Source organism: Ornithodoros turicata, chromosome 2 (assembly GCF_037126465.1).
Source record: "Ornithodoros turicata isolate Travis chromosome 2, ASM3712646v1, whole genome shotgun sequence".
Classification (NCBI taxonomy): domain Eukaryota; kingdom Metazoa; phylum Arthropoda; class Arachnida; order Ixodida; family Argasidae; genus Ornithodoros; species Ornithodoros turicata.
This window is the reverse complement of record NC_088202.1, coordinates 40,008,050-40,025,658: the sequence shown is the minus strand read 5'-3', so window position 1 is coordinate 40,025,658 and position 17,609 is coordinate 40,008,050. Positions and strand designations below refer to the sequence as shown.

The 17,609-nt window shown below is 47.2% G+C and overlaps 1 protein-coding gene across 2 annotated transcripts in view; it reads left to right on the top strand.

Moving 5' to 3' along the window:
• LOC135385313 (uncharacterized) overlaps positions 1–17,609 on the top strand; it is an 83,351-nt gene that overhangs the window by 33,393 nt on the left and 32,349 nt on the right. For both annotated transcript variants that reach the window (XM_064614549.1, XM_064614548.1), the window contains exon 2: positions 10,727–10,990. In XM_064614549.1, the coding sequence (XP_064470619.1) occupies positions 10,727–10,990 (264 nt within the window). The remainder of the gene's footprint in view (positions 1–10,726; positions 10,991–17,609) is intronic.

The following is a 17,609-nucleotide window of genomic DNA, read 5'->3' as shown; positions in this document are numbered from 1 at the left end:
GAAAAAGCGGCGAACACCGATTCGATGAAACGGCGTTCGATGAAATGTCGCGGAACCATTCGGGTTACATGTATTTCAGGCCTATTCTGATCGCACTTTCAGATCGCACTTGCAGTTCAGCTGCGTTTTTTATCCGGACACCATCTTTCAAGCTCCCAATGTCTACACTTGCACTGCTAACCGTGGAGAACATCTTGCGGCTCAGCCACAAGTTATTCCGTATAGCAGTCGACAGGAAAAGACGCTGACTGTGTCGTCTGCTAAGTGATACGCCACTCCCGATATATTCCGACACCGTGTGAATACTCAACATAACACGGCACGGAACTTGGGCTCCGTGAGCAGGGTTTTTTTTTTTTTGCTTTTTTCATCCACTAGAATCTTCCGCGAGGATACCGCTCGTGTGAGTACACGGTGTGTGTCGTTGACGTTTTTGACTGGTCCCGGTATAGTGTATCAAATTGTGCACACGCGTGTTCTGTACTGGAAAGTAAAATGAAAATCCGAAACTTGGCTTTGCGGTTTGCTACATTGCGAATTATGCGTGCATGGGATAGTCGGATACCCGCGAGCAAGCGCAGCTAAACAAGGTTCAAGTCTGTGATGGTTTTTGGTGCATTCTCGAAAGCGATAAAACCGCAGTGTTAAAAAAAGAAACGAAAGAAGGAAACACGCGCACTGAACTCCTAACCAAATGTTTATTCCGACAAAGAACATGATCTTTTAAAGGCGTGCCGGCTCGAGAAGAAGGGGAGACGGGAAATCCTTTAAAATATCATGGTTTTGTCGGAATAAACCTTTGGTTGGCGGCAGTGTAGAGCGTGTGTTGCTTGTGTTTTCTTGCCTCGTCCGTTGTCATTTTTTTAGCCCTGGCGGTTCGGTTTTGTCGCTTTTCACAATAGACACTGGCAGCATTGTTACATCGAAAGCTCTGGTCTGGTCTGTCGCGATCTTTTCTTTTTGACTCAGTATTTTTGGTCATAGTCTATCGTTTACGTGGCAGACGCTTAAGAAATTTCGTGTCACGGTTTGGCGTAGGGTTAATTAAATTATCGGTACAAAGTAGTCATATAACACGACTGGATCAGTTACATCAATTAATTATTCTACTTCAATTAGCAACCTAACTTTAATTGACTTATTAGATCAAAAGTCACCAAAGTAAATTCTACGCCCAAAACCTTGCTGACCTTGCCATCTAATTTTTTCTTATTCGAAGTGCTTCTTTTGTAAATTAGAATATCGTGTGAAGACCTTTAAAAATCGCTCCGAAATGTCACTTTTGCGCTGAAATGTGCGGTCTGTACAAGTATGTACTGGAGCTCCACTATGTACAGGAAACAGCGTTCTCTATTGCAACAAACAAAGCCACACCTGTAGGAGCGCGGGAGAAAGCGTCAAGGAGAGCAAGACCAGAAACGGCAGCGCCGCAATAAAGTCGAAGTTCCTCGTTCCTCTCTAGGGGAAGCTGTTCCCCCTCACTTTTGCCTGTGACGTTCTCCGCGAGCAGGAGCACCTGGTACAAAAGGGACGAGGCGAATCTGAACGACCTGAACAGAATGGCGTAAATGCAGGCTACCTGGTGGATAAATTCCATGATAGGCAAGCCTGAGCGATGGGCAAGACACGTAAACAAACACAAACTCGAAGGCTCAAAAGGCCCTTTGTGTTTGTGTTTGTTGACGTGTCTTGCCCATCGCTCAGGCTTGCCTACACTCTTAAAAATGAACTTCACCACATAGCAAGCTCCAAGCCAACCATCATCCCGAGTGAGATCGTTCTCTCACATGATTTGTGGAAAACGGGAGGTGTACGCCTTTTTGTGACAATTATATTTCTGCATAAGTGTCACAAAAAGGCGTACGCCTCCCGTTTTCCACAAATCAAGGAAGGGAACGGTATCACCCGGGATGATGGTTGGCTAGGAGCGTGCTATGTGGCGAAGTTCATTTTTAAAAGTGTATCATGGAACGACCTGAACACCTTGTTTTCTGTGCATGCGTGCTGTTTCGGACACAGCGTTCGTAAAGCTGGAGAGCAAGGGCACATGTGACAGCGTAGCCAGGGGGTGGTTTAGGGGGTGGAACCCCCCCCCCCCCGAAATCGTACCTTTGGTTGTGCATTTGGAAGAGGGAAACAAGGGGGAAATAATCCTCCTTCATGTAAAGTCTCTCCCCCCTCTCTCTCTCTTTTCTCTTCTCTCTTTCTTTTTCTACGGAGTAGCAAGCCGGCACTTGCCTGGCTGACAATACCCCCCCCCCCCCCCCCCGAATTATTTTCCTGGCTACTATCCTGTATGACACCTTCCCTGGCCTGGGTGAGATTCAATTTGTGTTTACAATGAAATTCACCCCCCCCCCCTGTCCCCCACTCCCTCCTGCTGTCCTCTCTCCATCTGTCCACCTCTGTACGCCGCTCATAGCCACAGTTGCTTCGCGGCGCTAACACGGAATTAAAAAAACATGAAATTCAAACCAGGAAAGATCTCCTCGTCACCCCGTGTATTAGGCTGATGCTACGCAACATCATTGTCACCACAAGCTCATTAACGGCGTCGTACATGTATCCAGTGGTTTACCAAGAATTTCGTCCTTGGGGGGGGGGGGGGAGGGCTCCGCAAAGGGGTGTCTTTACATGACATGCTTTTGATGAAATATTGCGCAATCTCACAAAATTTTAGGGGGTCTCCCGCAGATTTTTTTTTTTTGGGGGGGGGGCGTTAGGGGATGTAGGGGGGGGGTCTGGATAAATCACTGCTTGTATGCGTCGAGCCGCGTGAAAGTCGAGAGAGAGAGGAAATGGTTAGTCAAAAAGAAATTTGTGAACGTGGGCTCGATTATTGCATTTCGACGTGCATTCCGTCGAGCCCCTGAACTCCTGGATCCGTGCATAACGGCATATGCCAGTGCTTCAGCGTAGCCAATCACCGCACACAATAACATGAGCGCGTCTACCGGTGAAGAAACAAAAGGGGGAAGCGGCGAGCGTCCGCCCTCTGCTGCTTTGTGCCTGCACGGACGACCTTTATGCCCGCGTCTAGACGTCTGTAACCTTGACAACTGACGCCTTCTCCCTCTCTGTCTGGCTTTAACTATTTTCCTCCCCTGTTTACGTGAAGCTTTTATAGTTGTACGTTTACCTGTTCGGATTTTGACCTCGCCGTTTTCCACTTTCTCGTTGCTCTATGTTGGCGCGTCGTCTGCTTCTCACCAACCGTTGGCAGTGTTTGGATACTTGTGCATAATAACGTGCCGTGTATTTATTTTTCTTTTGCAACATATTGAGGGAGCTTCACTGAAAAAAACGAACTTCACCGCATAGCACGCTCTGCGCCAACCTTTGCCATGAATGATATAGTTTCTGAGACAGAGAGAGTGGGCGTACGCCTTCTTGTCAATTTGGATAGATGATAATTGACACAAAAGGGCGTACGCCTCCCTCTCACTTCGAATCAGAAGCGATAACTCTATCATTCGTGGCAATGGTTGGCGCAGAGCGTGCTATGCGGTGAAGTTCAGTTTCTAGAGTGTTGGGGACAGGGGCCCCAAAGAAATAAGGGGTGATTACTGCGCATGCTCAGAATCTGCTTCGCGCAATGCGCAGTGACGGACGAATCCTTATCTCCTTGTGGGCCCCAATGGGTTTAGGTACCCTATCTTGAAACTACCCTATAGAGTTTCGGAATTGGGAGCCCCATTCCTTTGGATCGCAAGGACATAAGGGTTGACGTTATGTGGAGCGTGCGCCAGTGAGGGTCCCCCTTATTTCTTTCGGAAACCAATTCGCGAGAATTATCTAAAACTGCCCAATACTGGAAAGCAGGTAATCTATTCGCTCCGAGATCGAACGGTGTCGGCGCGCTGCGGAGAACAGGGAACTATCGCAGTGTGGACGCGTCGTCTGCTTTTACACGTTCATTCCGCGTTCAGTGCCGTAGGGGGAACCGAATAGTATCGTACCATCGCGGCACAAGTGATCTTCCGGTGAATATACACAATAATTACGAAAAAGAACCATCAAATCCGAACATCGGCCCACGTATTATCCACACTAGAATGGTGACAGTGTCGCCCCCTATAGGTCGATCTCGCAGCGAATACGATAACTATTTTGGACGTGGGCGCAGGGAGGTAAATAAGCACCCGTAGATGTGCCACCCGCAACCACTAGCGTGCGATGCGGGTGCACCCGCATTGTACGCGCACCCTGCAGCGCCACTGAATTTCCACCCGCGAATCGCGAAACTGTGCGGGTATCTGCGGATAACCGCGGGTATACCCGACCTCTATGTAAGCTCACCTCGCGCGCACCTCATTATCCAGCGGTTTGCCTGCAATTTTGTAGTACTATACTTGTAACGCTATGCACACTGATGTACTGTTCGGGACAGTACTACGGTCACTTTTGTAGATCAGGCCTGTCATGGGAAAGCTACAAAAAGAAGAAAAAAAAAGTAACAAAGCGACAGTTAGCCTGCACAAGCGACGGACCTCGACACCACAATATTTTTAAACAAGTGTGTTCACCAACGTGTTTATTTGATTCTATAGTACAGTGTGAGATTGTGCCGAAACAACATGTCAATACTCTCGTTAGCAGCCTGTGAAAACTTGGCGGTCTAGGCGTTCCGGCGGCGGCCATTTTTGTGGCACATGTTTAGGGCTATGTAGCAAACACGTAGTGAAAGTGACATTCGCTTTGTTGGAGCGCACTCGACGAAAATGACATTAAATGAACCCGCGTGACAGGGTTATTACATGTTCTGAAACTCGTTCAAGTGGTCCCGTCGCTTACTCTCTATATATCACTATTATATCACTACTCTATATATCTCTTTATGTATATATCTCTTTATACTCTCTATATAGCTCATGGAAAACTATGGTGATGTCTCGAACTTTCTATGAGCCAGAGCAGACGATCACAGCACACGTACAATGCATAACTCGACCTCGCTAGAGGACTCCAGTAAAATAAGGCGTCGCACCGATAAATTTATTATTTGGAAATTGCTGTGTGGTCTACGGTCGTGAGCACGAAGCAATTTTCCTTTACCATTGTCGATCGGTGACCAATTTTTGTTCTTTCCGGGCCTGCCGGTCGAATAATTGCATGATCGCTCTACCAGCGACAAATCTTTTCACCATGTTGGAAAGCGTACATGTCAAAGAACAATCATTTGACCAAATAACATGGCTAGATCCGTCATGCGCAAAGAGAACTGATTCTTTGATATCCTTGTAACATGGGTGTACTTCGAAAACTAGATCGCCGATTGGGAAATTTAATTATTTTGAGACGGGAATTTCACAATCGGCTATACCGAGCTGTACGTGCACCTCGAAATAAAAATTTACGTTGCAAAATGAATTGTTGAAAAGCGAAAGAAAAAAGATTCGTGTCCCTGCAGCAAAAAGAAGAAGAAGCGGCTGTGTGACTTGTGACGTCAGCCCCACACCAGTGTGACGTCTGCGCTCAGTCACAGGTGGGAATGTACATATATGCACCGTAAAATGTAGTCCCTTCGTTGCGTAGCAGGCGTCACGCGACAATCGTACACTCTTAAAAATTAACTTCACTGCATAGCACGCTCCTATCGAACCATCACCCCGAATGACATCGTATCTCGCCCCGGATTTGTTGAAAATGGGAAGCGTGCACCTTTTTTGTACCATTTATGCTCCAGTACATGATTTACAAAAAAATGTTGTACAAAATTATGTACAAAAAATGCGCGTACGCCACCCGTTTCCAACATATCAGGGCCGAGAACGATGTCATTCGCAGGATGAAATTTCTAGGGTAAGGCAGTATTTCAGAAATTCAGTTTTGTATATAGGATAATCCGCACGATGCTGACAGTGTTCGGTGCAATGTAGAAGCGCGTGTAAACTTATTAAGCGGTGGGGAAATGTATTTATATTGAGACCCCGGGGACTTGAGGAGATGGGAATTTCGCAGCCGGATATCGAGACCCACATGCATACAACGCCAGGACGAGACGGCTGGCAGAGGAGCATCCCCCGTTTCGCTTGGCGAAGCGCTTTCATCTCCTTTCATCGGACGGTCGTGCGGATGACATATGATAAAGTGGCACAGTTGTCCTACGGCTCACTGGCAAAGAACGTTGCATTATCATCTACATTGGTGGATTGTTGAACTCCAAAGTCCTCACCAACGTACTTCTGAAGTCCGTGCGGTATATTGGAAGATGCTGAGTGCTTATTGTCTTTGCGCATGCCAGACGCATTTGTCAGCCGTTTGCGCTGGCGAGAGACGGTGGTTACGAAAGCTTGGGTGTGGTTGGCGATCGTGGCAGTGATTTTAAGAAAATGACATTCAGTCTTGCCTGTTACCTTGGCCAGCGTTATAGTGACAGTTTGATAAACGTGGTCGACATTCCTAAAATGCTGCATATATCTTGGTTTCGCTTGTGCAAGGGACCTGCGCAGTTAAGTTGGCACGAGTCGCTGACGGTAAAGAGCGGGTTTCGTGCTGCATGTACTCACTACAGTGCGTCTCTACGCATGAGAGGAGGTGAACAGAGAAGAGGTATCTCGATTGGCCAAATGAAAGGGTAAACATATGACAGGCGTCGAAAAAAAAAAGAACACAGACAACGGCGGGAGAGGAACCATGCACCTCCTGATTGCCACCCAATTGCGCTAACCACTACTGTGCTAGCACGCTTACTTGCTAAGGGACCTCATTGAACGAACGGAAGACGCGCTCACTCTCTCTCTCACATGTTTTCTCATACACATTCACACACGAGGCAGCAGCATCTGATGAACATGATGGACAGTATAACCTCTCTGAGGCTGTTCGCCTGTTTATGCGTTCCAGCCTCAGAACAGTTACTTTAACATGATCGTTGTTTGGGTATATCACTTTGTTAGCTCTGTCTTTTGTCGCCAATGCTGAGGTCACGGAGAAAGATATTTCTCCCTGGATGAGACTATGCGAGAACCAGGGTTGCCAGATCCAAATCCTTAAAAGTCGCCACGCACCCTGAGAGTACGGCCTTTAAGTAGCCAAGTTTCCTTGTATGTAGCCCATTCTGTAGCCAGTGGGTACGAACATCGTATCATAGGGAATGAAGGACCATGACTGAACCAAGCGCACAAGCAAGACAAGGACCACAGAACGACACGGAAGCACTGTCGTTCTGTGGTCCTTGTCTTGCCTGTGAGCTGTTCAGTCATGACACTGTACCAACGGGGTCAACGGACATCTGGTTGAAATGAGGGACTCTTTACTGACTGCTAAAACCCCAGGACACAAACAAGACAGTCCCAAGGACATCGTACCCACTGAGAGAGGACGGATCATCAAGGGAAAGTAAATAGCCAATTTGGAGCAAAGTAGCTAAATCTAGCAACTCTAGTTGCAACGCACATGGTGCACCTCAAGCTTGTTTCCCCTCACCACGGCTTGTTGTCACGGCTTGTACAAAAGGGGAAAGTGGGGAAGCTGGACGGAGGAATGCCCAGTCAGGTTGAAAATATGCACGATAACAACCGCGGTGCAGGGAAGTACACAAAACGCATTCAAAAACTATCTCACCAGACACGCCTTTTTACACATTTCCTGATCGCCTCTTCGAACAGGGTCGACAGTAAACACATGCCCTGCTTTGTTTTTTATGTATCGTAATGTCTGTTATCACCCGTTAGAGCTCGTATCTTGAAGCATTGTCCTAACATGAGCGTCCTTCATCCATCACTTTCAATTGTCAATGGTGCGCCTCGATACGACTGCTTTGATTACTATCAGCAAAAACTCGACAGAGGAAACTCATTTGAGGATTTGAAACTCATTATATATGTGTGTGTGTGTGTGTTTTTGTACTGACGTTTGGAAAATAATTTTACGATGACAGGAAGCTACAAGTAGTTGCGTGTATCCTTTACCGAGGGACGTCTGATAACTTGGCAAACCTATTGTCGCGCTGATTGCTTTGCCGAGCTTTGTGGAGTTTTTTTAATGCAATATTTTGTCTGTTACTAGCTTAATAACAATCAAGTCAAGTCTTGCGCTATTCTGCTTTATTTTCGGGGCAAGGGGTAGAACAAAGAGCCGAATGTCGTTTTGAGAGCTATACGTCTAAACACATCTACTAAAGAATGTGCTCGCCTTCCAGAATCCGGATACTTTTTTTATTGCCTCGAATAATTGTTTTTTTCTTGAGATACGTCGGACTCTAAGATTGTGCACCACTGGGGGCTGTCGTCCTTGTAGCCTCAGATGAGACGTGCACTGGTAGCTCGTGATATTAAAATGTCTGTGTTTGCGCGGCGCCCAATCAGCTCACAAGGTGATGTTCTCTCCACAACAACAACAACAACAATAAATGATGGAAAAGGGATGATGGCACGGGTTCTCTCCACATTTAAAGTAGCAACTGCGACAACACATTCGAGCTGACTATTCATACTTCCAGGAAAGCTGTCCATAGATTTACTTCCTCGTACAAGGTAATCAACATGTGCGGAGTGCTAACCAGCTTGTCCAATTATATTAAGGCCAAAGAGCAGCCGTAAAGCAGCATATTGCTTCACAATTATTTAGCTGGGAATAACGAAAGCGCCAATTGCACTGTGCTCGTAATTCTGCTACCGATGGTGCACCAAATTTTAGGGGGGAAATTGTACCGAACCTTCGTTAAGGCGACGATAAAGGAACAAAGAAGATAAAACGAAGTGCATGGATTAGCTTTAATTTGCGTATAACTACCACTCGGTGGACGCGATATGACTGAAGCTTGAGTGTACTGTGCTGAAGATCATTGTATGCTGATGACCATCGTGTGATCGTCATGGTCATTGAAAGTCAAGCAAGCAGTTATAGTCTCGGGGTGTTGTTGAAAACAATTTGTTTCTGTGATTCAAACATGCTGATTATGGTAGTGCAGGTAACAAAACAAAATACAATCAATAATGTTGATTAGAATGGCTGCGTTGGCCTGTTGGTATGCAAGCAATATCTTATACGATCAATAATCAATGTATCAGTCTTATACAATCAGTTCTACAGCTGGCTAACCTTTTCATTGACTTCCTTCTTTCATGATTAATATCGTGTTTGAATGTACGTGTCGCATTTGCTAAAGCAGGAAGATGGTAGTTAACAAGAGTGTGGAATTGGGCTTCACTGAAATCTGTAGAAGCACACGATAAAAGGAACAACGACACATATGCACACAAGCGCTCGTCGTCCCTTTTATCGTGCGCTTCTACAGATTTTAATAGTAAGGAGGTGCTTGAACTTGAAATAAAGCATCTCCAGAAGTTCGCGGCATTCAGTGGAGCCCCTATACTGGCTCTGCACGGGTCGTTATCGTTGTGCTTACGTTTTCTGTTGCTTCCTACAGCGTACAATCGGGGACAAAAGTTCTCCGCGAACACGGGAGCTGTGCCCTCCCAGGCGACACCCGGGCGCGCGCGCGTGCACTCGTTGACAGGGGTGTACCGGCTCCCCCCGGGGATTCAAAAGATCAATGAACTGGCATTGCGGATCGCTGGAAACCATGCAGAATTCATCTGGCTGTCTTGTCAGCAGCGACTGTGCACGATATTTTCGCTGAACGCTGCTCTATCGAGAGGCAATTTAGTTCGCAAAAAGACATCGAAAAATTAGCTGCTTGCCGAACAGCACTGCCCAAACCGCTGCCATGACGTAACTATAGCCCAGCGTGATGTAGCAGCAACGTAGCGAACAGCCGCGTGCGAGCCTCTTTCTTGATCGCAGCTGTATCGGTAGATTTAAAAAAAAAAAATCCGTGTTAGCACCGGGAAGCAACTGTGGCTATGAGCGGCGTAGAGATGTGGACAGATGGAGATAGGACAGCAGGAGGGAGTGGGGGACAGAGGGGTTAGTATGCGTCCTGGGCCGACTTCAAGGGGAACTGTGCCGACATTCGTCTGGGAAGACTGCAGGAAAACCCAGGGAAAACCCCCAGAGAGCACAGCCGGTGCGGCGATTCGAGCCCGCGTCACCTCCCAGTCTCGGCGTGCTGGTCCCGTAGGGGATGTCAACGGATACTAATTCTTTTATTTTTTTTTCTTTTATAAAATGCGGAGATCCGCGCGCACTGCAGAGACGCACGGTTTTAACCGCATTTTATCCGCGCGGATTTCGAAACGTTTCATATTTCCACCGTTATCCACGCGGATCCGCGGCTATACCCGCACCCGCGCAAACCTCTATCTGTCGGGTCCTGCTACGTCAAGGAGTGACGCACGTCAATTTCATTCACTCTCTTGCAGGATCTCGGAAGGAGGGTGTTCTAGAGGGTGTGCTGTTTGTAGATTCCGCGCACTACTGGGAAACTAAGCTCGTTCGGTGTAGAGATAACTTGAGTCGTCGAGAAAAATAATCGGAACCGTGGGCGCTGCCAGGATTTTCTGGGTGTTATTCCCCCCGTGTCTATCTCAAATTGCCTCTTTTACCGGTTGAGAACCATGCCCCAGGGAGGCAGTTGTGCCAATATCTGAAAAGAAAAGGCACATTGCATATGGCATTGACATTTCCATGAACTACCTCCTTGAAACTATTGTTTAGCATTCCATATCTTGCTCCAGTTGAAGCTCCCATACCTTTCACCTTTCTTCTTACCCTAAACTTCCCTACCCGCTGAACGTTCATGAAGGTTGTATTTGAAGAAAATTTCTCAAGACTGTACTTCTTGTACTTCCATTAAAGTGTTTTATCATTCTCTTTTCAGGGTTGGGATCAGTGTCTGCAGAAACTCTCTGCGCATTTGCACGGCATGCTACGGTGCGGCAGTCAAAGGCAGAGACCACGGTCAATGGACAAAACATTGCCGATGTGGAATGGGGCCCAGGTGCTCACGATGCTCTAACTTCAATGCCCGCAGCAGAACTGGTGGACAATTCCACCGAACGTTGCCCAAAGGACTCGGATTACTGCTATTCACTTTGGTTGGAAGACGGTCCCAATAGGACGACCATTAGTATACTCACTCAAGGTGAGTATATAACAAATCATGGAGGTACGAGGGGCGTTCATGTCAAACCGTGACTTTTCATTTTTCGCAAAAGTAAAATGAACTTAGAGGCGAGAAATTAGTTTTATTTTTCAACGTAATCTCCAGTTGCACTAAGGCACTTGTCCCAGCGTTTCACGTGGGCTTGGATGTCAGCAGCGTAGAAATCCTTACCGCGCGTAGCAGCCATGATCGGACCGCATTTTTGACTACGTCGTCGCAGCTCAAGTGGCGGCCCCCAACGAACGCCTTCAGTGGCCCGAAGAGATGGAAATCGCTGGGGGCGAGTTCTGGACTGTAAGGGGGATGTGGCAGCAACTCCCAGCCAAGTTCCTGTAAGGTGCGTGTCGTGAGATGCGCGGTATGCGGGCGTGCATTGTCCTGTAGGAGGAGGATTCCTTTGGTGATGAGGCCCGGCTTTCCGAAACTGGAGGTGTTCATGAATGATAGTGTTCAACGTTCCCACAGAAAGGTCCGTCTTTCGAGCCAGTTCGAGATATGCTATCCGTCGGTCCTTGAGGATCAGGCGCTCCACAAGCTGGATGTTCTCAGGGACACTGGGCTCTGAGCCGCCCCGGCCGGGATCGCCCTGCACTGATGTACGGCCGTCTCGGAACCGTTTGCACCGCTCAAACGCTTTGCTGCGGCTAAGTGTATCGTGGCCATACTGAGCTTGAAACCTTCTGTGAATTTCAGATGACTTTACGCCTTCATTCACGAGAAACTTCATGACAATTCGCTGTTCGATGTGCGCGCTCACCTCGTTGTCGGCCATCTTGTCCAGCACGTGTCTTCTGTTTCGCACAAACTTTGGACCACCACGTGGAGAACGCGGAGGCCTGTCGCTTGTGAAAATCGCGAAAATGAAGTAGCGCGAGCCATTTGTACACTCAGGAGACAGAAAGTCCCGGTTTCACTTGAACACGATGAAAGATGAAAGTCACTGAAAAGGTTAGCCAGCTGTAGGGACCGAACCCACATCTTCTGGATTACCGGTCCAGGGCTCTACCAATTGAGCTAAGCTAACACGCCTCTCCAGCGACTTTCGGGGTGCGTCATATGTCCTGTTCCAGCCTCAGAACATCAGTTTCTCTCTTGCTCACTTGAACACCCCTCGCAGAATCACAGAGAAGCTCTAGAGTAATAGCACGTGGTAATAGCTAGGGCCCCTGGTTTTCTGCTGCGGCAAAGTCAAAATTCCGCGGCATCGTCTTGCAAGGAGTCTACGGTTGCCTCAAATGGGAAACACTTTATTTTCTTGGATAATGTGGGAACGAAGAATATTTTATAAACTTACATATTCAAAGCGCTGTTGCGGGCTGCCTTAGCCTTACATGATATATTGTGTTCTCCTCTGACAGCGAATGGTATCTGTTTCCTTCTCTGCTGAAAGATATTTCAGCATCTACAGAGTTTATAGGAATTGACAAATACCTGATCGCAATAGACGCAAGCACCCTCATTCCGTTCCGAAACCCAATTACCGTATTTACTCGCATAATTTGCGCAACTTTCCTTTAAAAAAAAAAAAGATAAATAAAGTTGGAAAAGTTGGAGGTGCGCAAATTCGCGGGAACGTTCGTTACGATATTCAAATGACGCAAAATTTCAAAATTTTAGTACGCCGGTCATATAGGCTCTCAAATATCGCGCAACCGCCGACTGTCGGGTGGCAAAAAGCCGGCAAACTACCGCTCATATACCGGTGAAATACGTCGAGACGCTGCCTGAAGACGCCGCTAGTCACACTTGACAACCGAAAGCACGCTATGTTCGCCAACTTTGTCACGTTGTGCTGTAAGGTTTGTCATAGTTCGTTTGTCCAGCGTTTCTTTCGCGTTTTGTAGTTTGAGTGACAGTATCGTCCATCGCGTCAGTGGACCATTAGATGAAGGTCTGCGCAAATCAAATAAAAGCACCGCAATAACTTCGATAGCACTGACCGCGTTGCGAAAAGCAATCGCCACGGTCGTAGAGACGCGCGTTCCAGATATTCCCGCGCGAAAACGCGGGTGCGCAAATTACATGATTTTTTTTTGTTTTCTCGTCATTCTTAGTGCTAAACTAGGGATGCACAAATTATGCGATGGCGCAAAATATGCGAGTAAATACGTCCAAGGGTCACGTGCGCTTTGGAGCAGTTGGGAGCGTGCGCAGCACGCGCTTTTATCTGACGCTCTTTTGGTGTGAGCGTGCAACACTTCTCCTGAGACGCTGCACGTCGTAGTAACCGCCCACATCGTGCCAATCGCGTCCTTCAACCCAATCGGATTTCTGCGAAATTCCGTGCCAAACGAAGGATTCCGCGACATTTCGCGGAAAACCCGGGACCTTAGTAATAGTCAGTAGAGTCAAGAAGGGCCAGTGACGATAATGGGACCCACACCACTCTTATTGTCAGGGGTGCTACTGACTACATTATGCCAACATGTTTGCCAACCCCTCTTGTCAACATACAGAGGCCTTGTTCAGAAATATGCGGCTATACGTTCGTTCTAGCCACATTTTCTCTTACATTTTGTTCCATGCACTCTCACATATTTGGGGTTGGTGAGGCTCAAAAGTGTCGAAACGTACGGACTACAAACTGATGTTTGCCAGCTCTCCGTCCCCATGCATTTTCTATGGAGCACATTTTATGCTTTTTCTGAAAAACCAATCGACAGATTTTAACACTGGCAGTCCTATTGGAAAGAGGAAGCAGAAATGCATTGGGTTTGAAGTACAGAACTTTGAAGTAGGCTTTATATTTTTATGGTGGCCTTGCAAAAATGAAAAAAAAGAAGAAAAAAAACGCATCCTTTTCGTGGCCTCTTTTTGAAGACATATTTTTCAATTTCAACTGTGGGCAGGAAAGAACCACGGACCAGAACGAACGTAAAAATATTTCAGGAAATTATAGATACCGAAATGACATAACTACAACTTTCTTCTTTCCAGTAAAAATGTAAAAAACGAGGCCTTCTACGCAGCTCCTCAAAGCCGTCTGAACTATGTGTGTTCTGGAAAAAATGGTCCCTGGTTGTATGGGCAGAAATAATGGTCCCGCAAGGTTCCGTGTGCCCAAAAATACACAGCATTGTTGTGGACAGCTGATGAAAGGGATCATAACCAATCAAGTGCTCTCATTCGCCCTCCTCATTTGTTGAAATTGGAAGCCATATGCTTTTTTAATTAACATTGATCTTAACGAACAGTAAAAGCTGCACGCCATTCAATGAGGAACATAAAAGTGATTATATTCGCTGCACCACTTGTATTGAGCGGATTGCGTTGTGTCCTTTCTGTTCCTCTCTCTCTCTCTCTCTCTTTTATTCAGTGAAGTACAGACATTGTGACAAGATGAGGAAGCGGTTCTCCAAGGGTGTGCTACCTTCCGCGTATTTCTGATATATAGGTTGGAAAAATGGTAACCGTGTTCTTTTATAAAAGGAAGTATTACAGAGCAGCGAGCAAAATGGCACGTTACCTTCTGTACTTGTACCAATTAAATAAAATGCATATAAGCACTTTAAACTGAGCTTACTAGCCTGAGGCTCCAACAGCACGCTCGCTGTACGTGGGGGTCATCCTAGTATTTTCCTATTGTCGTTCAGGCACAGGTTTTACGGTTGCCCCCTTATACTTTTATGTCGATGAACCGTATCTTCAGCCAAAGTGGAGTTGTAAAGGCAGTGAAACAATCAATGAGAGCACGTACAACTTTTATTGTCCATAAATATTGAGACAGAAAACATGCACGGGACAACTGTAAAACCCAGCCATGTCTGACCAACAACAGAAAAATACTAGCATCCAGGTGCGGTGCAGTGAATGATAGCGCTTTTATGTTACTCATTGAATGGCGCGCAAATTTCATTCTTCATTAAAACAAACCACACAAACACATGATATCGGGAGGGCGAGTGATAACACTCTGTCGGCTGTGATGCGTTTCATCAGCTATCCGCAACCACGCCCCTGTATTTATGGGCGCACAGGAGATTGTGGGACCATTTTTTCCTACCCGAACCATGTCACTATGTGTCACAACCTGTTGTTAGATAGAGAAAGTTGCATGGAGAATCCTTGGCGCTATCCACCTGTGGATTGCCAGATGTGCAGTGTCATGCACGCCGTGGAGACCGTATGTGTGCCCCACATTTGGTAGCATACCATCGAGAATCTTGTGTGCTTGGTTTTGTGGTGGCTTGGGAGTCTGATGTGCATGGAAAGCGAAAGCACAAGAAGAAGGATTTGGCGAACTTGGGTAGCAGAGATAACCGTGCTACGAGGTCTGGAAGGAGGCCCATGCAACCAGGGACCATTTTTTCCAGGACCATATTTTCTGGGACCATCCATGGGGAAGGTCACTTGCCAAATGAAGCAACAGTTTAAAACAGAAATATACCCTATCGTTTGCCTACACTAGATAGTAGGAATGGTCAGGAACTGTTCAGTTGAATAGACAATAGAAAAGTTATTGGGCCGAAACCCGAACATTTTCTGCTTACTAAGGACCCTGAAACGGATCTGCATGTCTTGTACAAGCCACATGGTAACATAGTGAGTGAAGTGGCATTCAGTGAAATGGCGTTAGATGAAACAGTGTTCGACGAAATGGCGTTAGATGAAACGGGTGACACATTTGGGAACGTGTTACAGATTCCCACATCCCGACCTCTCTTTCTTTTTTTTGCGTCCCTCGATGCTCTAAGTGCAGAAACGTATTTCAGGCAGCCGTATCTTGAGTCAAGCTGTTTAGGCGACTTTTCTTGCATGGCTAGCTGGGAGGGTGCACTTCGAAATAAAGTGATCGAAATCCCCGTTGCAGAATACACTGCTGGAAACAAACTTTCATGATCCCCAATTCTAAATTAACTACTCAAAATCCACAGTCGCATTATTCCCGCGTTCTGACTGGATGGCCAGCCGGTGTGACGTCACCGCGGAATTTCCCTGTAGTGGTGGGGTTGAGAGGGTTCATATTCATGGCAAAATATAGTTCACGTGGTCGTCAGACAAAGTGACGTCACTGGGGGGTTACTCTTGTGTGAAGAGGCTGGAGATATCACTTGCGCTTGTCACTTTGTCACTTATGAAGGCAGCCACCGCCAGGAAATATGTATGGCACTTCTGACTGCATATTTATTACCACTATAGCGCCCTCACGTGTTCTTGCGCCCCCGTCTCCGTCATGCCAGCATGTAACCGCCCGCCAGCAAATATGGCTGTTCCGATGACGTCATTTTGAAATTTGAAAATGCAGTAATTCTACTTTTTGAGCAGTTTTGTGTTGTTACATGTGTGCAGTAAATCACATGTGGGCTACCTCTCTCAGAGTAACAACAAAAGAAAAGGATGTTTCATTACAAATAAGGATATGCAAACAACGTATACACATCATATGAATAAATGTGAACAACAACAACAACTTTATTTTCGGCCTTGGAGAGTGGGGAGTTTCATCGCAACAGGCGATACTCTACCCCAGTGCTTGGTGGAATGGGGGGAATAAAATAACGAGCCCCTTTACAATAACGATCGAAGACCGATGGTGTCCAGAAATGTCAGAAGAGCTTTGAGCGCAGAGCGTTGCTGGGCTGGATTGGGCCAGGGACCAAGCAATTTCGGTAGGGAGAAAGGGCGAGAGTCCAGCTGACGAAGAGACTCGGAGAGTGTGATTCGGGAAGGTTCGTAGTGAGGGCAATGAAGAAGAATGTGCTCCAGATCCTCAAGAGCACCACAGTGGCAACACGTGGGAGAATCAATTTGTCTCAAGCGGTAACGTCACTGAGCTGTAAAGGCCACATCGAGGCGCATGCGGTGGATTAATGCAGCATCCTGACGAGATGTGTTTCGTGGCATGCGGAAAGCGAGCATGGGATCAACTCTGTTCAACATAGAGGGGGGAAGAATGTCGGTTGTCCGTTGGCGGGAAGCCAGGGGTGTCACTAGACGTCGCAGAATTGAACGGCGGTCTCCTCTGAGCAGAACAATACGGGTCCGGTTCCGAGACGAGAGTGCTGCTTCTGCGGCGCTGTCGGCCTGCTCGTTTCCCACGACACCACAATGGGCTGGAACCCACTGGAGAACTAGCCTGTGGCCTGCGGCGTAGATAGTGTGGTAAGCCATTAACACGTCGGTGACTAGGGGTGCGGATGGGCCTCGTATGCCGGAAGTTTCAATTGCTTGAAGTGCAGATTTGGAGTCTGTAAAGACTGCCCATTCCCGGGGTGGAAAATCAGCGATGTGTTGTAGAAAGAAAAGGATGGCATAGAGTTCCGCAGCTGTGGAGGAGGTTGGATGTGAAAGGCGTCTTCCGTGCACGACGCCTTCGGATGGAATGACGAAGGCTGAGGCGGACTTGTTGTTTCGGGATGCGCCATCAGTATATGCTGCCGTAAACGTAGAAAACTTCTCGTCTACCAGAGCATGAAAATGGGCCCGGAGGACTTGAGGGGGGGCCTGATCTCTTCTTTGCAGAAGGTTTGGGAGGCGTACAAACGTGGGTGGTACCGGGAGAGACCAGGGGGCTTCCGGCGGTATAGTGTCCTTAGTTATGAAGCCAGTGAGAGTCTGGCGTGTCCTCTGCGCTACTCGATAGAAGTCGCTTCCAGGG